Source organism: Oncorhynchus mykiss, chromosome 23, assembly GCF_057628025.1.
Source record: "Oncorhynchus mykiss isolate SJ-2025 chromosome 23, ASM5762802v1, whole genome shotgun sequence".
NCBI lineage: Eukaryota > Metazoa > Chordata > Actinopteri > Salmoniformes > Salmonidae > Oncorhynchus > Oncorhynchus mykiss.
In genome coordinates, this window is record NC_143044.1 from 55,192,501 (window position 1) to 55,200,000 (window position 7,500).

The 7,500-nt window shown below is 48.3% G+C and overlaps 1 protein-coding gene across 1 annotated transcript in view; it reads left to right on the forward strand.

The window, feature by feature from the left end:
* LOC149972636 (homeobox protein unc-62-like) overlaps positions 1 to 7,500 on the forward strand; it is a 109,061-nt gene that overhangs the window by 84,438 nt on the left and 17,123 nt on the right. Inside the window, exons 3-4 of the mRNA XM_090217714.1 lie at positions 2,957 to 4,583; positions 5,629 to 5,725. Of these exons, the coding sequence (XP_090073840.1) occupies positions 2,957 to 3,194 (238 nt within the window). The 3' untranslated portion in view covers positions 3,195 to 4,583; positions 5,629 to 5,725. The remainder of the gene's footprint in view (positions 1 to 2,956; positions 4,584 to 5,628; positions 5,726 to 7,500) is intronic.

Here is a 7,500-nt window from a genome sequence, read left to right on the forward strand (position 1 = left end):
AGGATGTACTGTCAGGGTTAGTGTCAGGATGTACTGTCAGGGTTAGGATGTACTGTCAGGGTTAGTGTCAGGATGTACTGTCAGGGTTAGGGTCAGGATGTACTGTCAGGGTTAGGATGTACTGTCAGGGTTAGGATGTACTGTCAGGGTTAGTGTCAGGATGTACTGTCAGGGTTAGGATGTACTGTCAGGGTTAGGGATAGGATGTACTGTCAGGGTTAGGGATAGGATGTACTGTCAGGGTTAGGGATAGGATGTACTGTCAGGGTTAGGGTTAGGATGTACTGTCAGGGTTAGGGTTAGGATGTACTGTCAGGGTTAGGGATAGGATGTACTGTCAGGGTTAGGGATAGGATGTACTGTCAGGGTTAGGGTTAGGATGTACTGTCAGGGTTAGGGTTAGGATGTACTGTCAGGGTTAGGGTTAGGATGTACTGTCAGGGTTAGGGTTAGGATGTACTGTCAGGGTTAGGGTTAGGATGTACTGTCAGGGTTAGGGTTAGGATGTACTGTCAGGGTTAGGGATAGGATGTACTGTCAGGGTTAGGGTTAGGATGTACTGTCAGGGTTAGGGATAGGATGTACTGTCAGGAATTAAAGCACGTTACTATCCAATGACAAGGTGGCATTTTTCTGATTCTTTGCCAACTGTGTTCAAAAGTCAGGACTCACAACTCGTTCTCAGCATTAGACTCCCAACTCGTGAGTTGATCTCAGCATTAGACTCCCAACTCGTGAGTTGATCTCAGCATTAGACTCCCAACTCGTGAGTTGATCTCAGCATTAGACTCCCAACTCGTGAGTTGATCTCAGCATTAGACTCCCAACTCGTGAGTTGATCTCAGCATTAGACTCCCAACTCGTGAGTTGATCTCAGCATTAGACTCCCAACTCGTGAGTTGATCTCAGCATTAGATGGAACATCTCTTTCAGACAGGAGAGAAATGCATTAACTAAATGCATTAACTGATATAATCTGAGGAGAGGCTGTCATGGTTAGTTGATATAATCTGAGGAGAGGCTGTCATGGCTAGTTGATATAATCCGAGGAGAGGCTGTCATGGCTAGTTGATATAATCCGAGGAGAGGCTGTCATGGCTAGCTGATATAATCTGAGGAGAGGCTGTCATGGCTAGTTGATATAATCTGAGTAGAGGCTGTCATGGCTAGTTGATATAATCTGAGGAGAGGCTGTCAAGGCTAGTTTATATAATTTGAGGAGAGGCTGTCATGGCTAGTTGATATCATTTGAGGAGAGGATGTCATGGCTACCTGATATAATCTGAGGAGAGGCTGTCAAGGCTAGTTGATATAATCTGAGGAGAGGCTGTCAAAGCTAGTTGATATAATCTAAGAAGAGGCTGTCATGGCTAGTTGATATAATCTGAGGTGAGGCTGTCAAGGCTAGTTGATATAATCTGAGGAGAGGCTGTCAAGGCTAGTTGATATAATCTGAGGAGAGGCTGTTAAGGCTAGTTGATATAATCTGAGGAGAGGCTGTCAAGACTAGTTGATATAATCTGAGGAGAGGCTGTCATGGCTACCTGATATAATCTGAGGAGAGGCTGTCATGGTTAGTTGATATAATCTGAGGAGAGGCTGATATAATCTGAGGAGAGGCTGATATAATCTGAGGAGAGGCTGTCAAGGCTACCTGATATAATCTGAGGAGAGGCTGTCATGGTTAGTTGATATAATCTGAGGAGAGGCTGATATAATCTGAGGAGAGGCTGATATAATCTGAGGAGAGGCTGATATAATCTGAGGAGAGGCTGATATAATCTGAGGAGAGGTTGATATAATCTGAGGAGAGGCTGTCATGGCTACCTGATATAATCTGAGGAGAGGCTGTCATGGTTAGTTGATATAATCTGAGGAGAGGCTGATATAATCTGAGGAGAGGCTGATATAATCTGAGGAGAGGCTGTCAAGGCTAGCTGATATAATCTGAGGAGAGGCTGTCAAGGCTAGCTGATATAATCTGAGGAGAGGCTGTCAAGGCTAGTTGATATAATCTGAGGAGAGGCTGTCAAGGCTAGTTGATATAATCTGAGGAGAGGCTGATATAATCTGAGGAGAGGCTGATATAATCTGAGGAGTGGCTGATATAATCTGAGGAGAGGCTGATATAATCTGAGGAGAGGCTGTCAAGGCTAGCTGATATAATCTGAGGAGAGGCTGATATAATCTGAGAAGAGGCTGTCATGGTTAGTTGATATAATCTGAGGAGAGGCTGATATAATCTGAGGAGAGGCTGATATAATCTGAGGAGAGGCTGATATAATCTGAGGAGAGGCTGATATAATCTGAGGAGAGGCTGTCAAGGCTAGCTGATATAATCTGAGGAGAGGCTGATATAATCTGAGGAGAGGCTGATATAATCTGAGGAGAGGCTGATATAATCTGATGAGAGGCTGATATAATCTGAGGAGAGGCTGGTTTTGACAGTGTATGTTTTGTAGCTGTATATCAAACTTTTAAATGTATATTTTTGCTATTTTTCTTTGTGATGATCGAGACCTGCCGAATTTTGGATCTTTCTTCAAAATATTATAACCATGTTTCTCTCTTTCTCTCCTTCTCCCTCTCTCCTTCCCTCCCCTCTCCTTCTCCCTCTCTCCTTCCCTCTCCTCTCCTTCTCCCTCTCTCCTTCCCTCCCCTCTCCTTCTCCCTCTCTCCTTCCCTCCCCTCTCCCCCTCTCTCTCTCTCCTTCCCTCCCCTCTCCTTCTCCCTTTCTCCTCTCCTCTCCTTCTCCCTCTCTCCTTCCCTCCCCTCTCCCCCTCTCTCTCTCTCCTTCCCTCCCCTCTCCTTCTCCCTTTCTCCTTCCCTCTCCTCTCCTTCTCCCTCTCTCCTTCCCTCCCCTCTCCCCCTCTCTCTCTCTCCTTCCCTCTCCTCTCCTTCTCCCTCTCTCCTTCCCTCCCCTCTCCCCCTCTCTCTCTCTCCTTGTGTCCTACAGGTTCATCAATGCCAGAAGGAGAATAGTACAGCCCATGATCGACCAGTCGAACCGTGCAGGCAAGTCTCCCATAGTTACTGTATTCAAGTCTCGCAGGCGAAAGGCCTCCACAAGCCATGCACCCGGTCCCTCTCCCTTTCCTGGAGCTTCCTCGGCCGGTAAATACTGGACCCCCCCCCCCCCCCCCCCCCTAAAACAAGCAACCAAACCCATCGTGGTGTCGATAAGGAGTGACTGACCACATACTAAAACAAGCCTTTAGACAGTCATCCTAAATAAACGTTCTTTAATTGAGTTTAGTTGAATTGAAGCTCAGCACTAATACAGTAACTCTGACATGTTGAGTCCCTCATTTATGCCAGGAACGATTTCATGATGTAAAACTATTAAAACACGATTAAATAATAACAACATGATTGGTTAATAATAATAATAAATATTGGGTTAATATTCACGAAGAATGGGTTGTTGTTGTCTGTTGTTGTTTTAAACAACCCTAGCTGTGTCCTCAACAAAGTTTGTCCAAATAAACACACCCCTTCCCCCCCAACATTTTTTTTAAACCAAACCCCCAAACTCCAACCAAACCAAAACACAGAGGCATTGACAAATTTCAGTCTCAGTGTTTTGGGAGGTGACTTTTGTTTGGGTTCCCAGCTCCAGCTACCCCCCTCTCGTTACCCCACAACCCCCCGCGCCCTACCCCCCCCCCCCCCCCCAAACCTCCCCTTCTTGCGGCTGCTGTGAGTGAGTGTTGGGTCCCTGGTGCATGGGCTTGGGTTGGACTGCTGTAAAGTTTATTACCTGTAATAGGGGTCAGAGGTCAGGGTGGCATTAGGAGCTCAGTAGAGTTCAAAGACATTCACTGGGCCTGAGCTCTTGTTTTTGCTTGACTGACCCCCAAACAGCTTGTATCAGAGGTAAGTGGGTTTCTATGGGAGAGCAGGACAAGGGGAGAGAGAACGGGTCGTTCTCCAGTTACCTGTTTAGCTCATCTACCAGGTGCTGCCTGCTGCCTTTTCTAGCCCTATGTCTCTGATAAAGCATTGTGGTGAGCTTTGCTAAATATCTTGTTTATATTTAAACACATGTATACACATATTTATATTAAACTAGTATTACAGTATTTTATAGTTATTTAAATATCTTATTTTTCTAGTTTCTTATTTTTCTCTTTTCCTCAATGCTTTTTCAGTGATCTTGTTCAAAAGAGTTGTTGGAAAGATTCCTTCCGATATGTAGATCCGCTGACCTGAGACATGGACATTAGTTCACTTTCTATTTTAGTTGAAGTAATGCTATTTATAAATGTAGAATCAGCTTCCTTAGAACAGATGTGGGCTCTGGTTGTATTATTTAGTGTCATCCTTATAGTGCTACGTTTCTGAGAGGCTGCTGGGTAAAGGGTGAAAGGCAAGGCAAGGCAGTACCATCCCAGGCCTTAATGCACCCAACAGACCAAAAGATGATTTCAGCTAGAGCCACTGAGTCTTAATTAATAGCACTAATTGACCAATGCCCCCCCCCCCCCCCACAGTAAGTCAAGGAGCCCCCTACACCCCAGATGGACAACCCATGGGGGGCTTCGTGATGGACGGGCAGCAGCACATGGGAATCAGACCACCTGGTAAGACCCTCCCTCGGCGTGTCTGTCTGTCTGTCTGTCTCTCTCTTTCATCTTTCTTTCTTTGCTTTGTCTGTCTTTTCATTCTGTCTCTGTCTCCCTCCTCTCTCTCTCTCTCCCTCTTTCTCTCTCTCTCTCTCCCTCCTTTTCTCTCTCTCTCTCTCTCTCCCTCCTCTTCTCTCTCTCTCTCTCTCTCTCTCTCTCCTCTCTCTCTCTTTCTCTCTCTCTCTCTCCCTCCTCTTCTCTCTCTCTCTCTCTCTCCCTCCTCTTCTCTCTCTCTCTCCCTCCTCTTCTCTCTCTCTCTCTCTCTCTCTCTCTCTCTCTCTCTCTCTCTCTCTCTCTCTCTCTCGTCTGTTCTATGGTTTCGTCTGGTCTGGTCTGCCATAAAAATGCCTGCCTTCCCACAAGTCCTTGGTGTAGATAATTCCCAGGGTGTCCTAAAAACACACACACCACCACCTCTTACAGAAGTACAGGTGAAGTTCCTCACATAGCAACTCCTCTGTCTCTCCATCCTTCTCAGTCTTTCTCTGTTCTCACGCCATTGGGCCTAATCACCAAATTATGCCATTAAGCCTCCCTCTCTCTCTCTCTCTCTCTCTCTCTCTCTCCCGTCTCTCTCTCTCCCCTGTTCCTCTGTACACTGTGCTGGTCTCTAGCCCTTCCTCCTCTACTTCTTTGGCTCTTTGGCCTCTTCCTGTCACCTATAGAGGAGCTAGACCAAAGGTCTCCTTTCATTTGTGTTGTCCTATAGACAGGTTGGCTGATAACATCAGCACGCGCATCGATGTGACCTGCAGCTCGTAGGCATCAGGTTTCAGCTCGTTCTGTCTTGTTCTTGGTACCATGTCACGTTGTGAGGTGTTTTTGACTGATGTCATGGCTATGCTAATATGGCTTAATGGTAGAGCCTGACCAAAGCTCTCATTTAATTTAGTCTGTTGATGTCTTTCATAGGAACCCCTCCTTTTCTCTGTCCCATCCTGTACTGGTCAGACTGGGCTTTCCATCTCAACAACCTTGTTGTTCTTGTTCCCCTCTCCAATAGGAGCGATGAGTGGCATGGGGATGAACATGGGCATGGAGGGACAGTGGCACTACATGTAGTCTTTCACCTGTCAATCAATCGCTCGTCATATGGGGAAGTAAGTACAAACATTTCATTATAGGTGGACATTGGTCGACTTGTTCTGAGGCAATTGTTTTTTTAGTTTTGCCAGATAATGTTCTGTCTCATAGTTGGCTCCATACTTCATCAGGATTGAGATTTCTCCTTCCTGGTTGCCTGTCCTATCCTCCCTCCCCCCATCCTCCCTCCCATCCCCATCCTCCCTCCCCCATCCTCCCTCCCATCCCCATCCTCCCTCCCTCCCTACCCTGTTCCTCCCTCGCCCCCCCTCCCTCCCTCCTTCCCTCCATCCCCCCTCCTACCCCCTGTCCCTCCCTCCCTCCCCTGTTCCTCCCTCCCCCTGTCCCTCCACTGTCCCTCCCTCGCCCCTCTCTTTCTCCCTCCCCTCTCCCTCTTCCTCCCCCCTCCATCCCTCCCTCCATCCATACACCCCTTCCATCCATCCCTCCCTCCCTTTGTCTGGTGATAGGTCTCTTTGATCTGTGGCATGTCGGGGACTGTGTGTGTGTGTGTGCGTGTGCGTGCGTGCGTGCGTGTGTGTTAGGCTGCTCCTGTCTTCCCCACTCCCACACAACACAGCCATCAATCACATAACTAACCAGCACACAATACACTGTCATATCGGCAGAGGAAAACATAGGGAAGGTGAGAGAGAGAGAGAGAGAGAGAGAGAGAGAGAGAGAGAGAGAGGAGAGAGAGAGAGAGAGAGAGAGAGAGAGAGAGAGAGAGAGAGAGAGAGAGAGAGAGAGAGAGAGAGAGAGAGAGAGAGAGAGAGAGAGAGAGAGAGAGAGAGAGAGAGAGAGAGAGAGAGAGAGAGAGAGAGAGAGAGAGAGAGAGAGAGAGAGAGAGGTAAGTGGAAAGCAAAGGAGGTAGAGAACAAGGGGTAGGGGAGACATGAGGTTGGGGTGCTGGTTGAGGATGAGATGAGATGAGATGGGGTGCTGGTTGAGGAGGAGATGAGATGAGGTTGAGGTGCTGGTTGAGGGGGAGATGAGATGAGGTTGGGGTGCTGGTTGAGGAGGAGATGAGATGAGGTTGGGGTGCTGGTTGAGGAGGAGATGAGGTTGGGGTGCTGGTTGAGGAGGAGATGAGATGAGGTTGGGGTGCTGGTTGAGAAGGAGATGAGGTTGGGGTGCTGGTTGAGGAGGAGATGAGATGAGGTTGGGGTGCTGGTTGAGGAGGAGATGAGATGAGGTCGGGGTGCTGATTGAGGAGGAGATGAGATGAGATCGGGGTGCTGATTGAGGGGGAGATGAGATGAGGTCGTGGTGCTGGTTGATGGGGAGATGAGATGAGGTCGGGGTGCTGGTTGAGGGGAGAGGAGATGAGGTTGGGGTGCTGGTTAAGGAGGAGATGAAATGAGGTTGGGGTGCTGGTTGAGGAGATGAGATGAGGTTGGGGTGCTGGTTGAGGGGGATATGAGGTTGGGGTGCTGGTTGAGGGGAGATGAGGTTAGGGTGCTGGTTGAGGTAGAGATGAGATGAGGTCGGGGTGCTGGTTGAGGGGGATATGAGATGAGGTTGTGGTGCTGGTTGAGGAGGAGATGAGATGAGGTTGGGGTGCTGGTTAAGGGGGAGATGAGGTTGGGGTGCTGTTTGAGGTGGAGATGAGATGAGGTTGGGGTGCTGGTTGAGAAGGAGATGAGGTTGGGGTGCTGGTTAAGGGGAGATGAGGTTGGGGTGCTGTTTGAGGTGGAGATGAGATGAGGTTGGGGTGCTTGTTGAGAAGGAGATGAGGTTGGGGTGCTGGTTGAGGAGGAGATGAGGTTGGGGTGCTGGTTGAGGTGGAGAT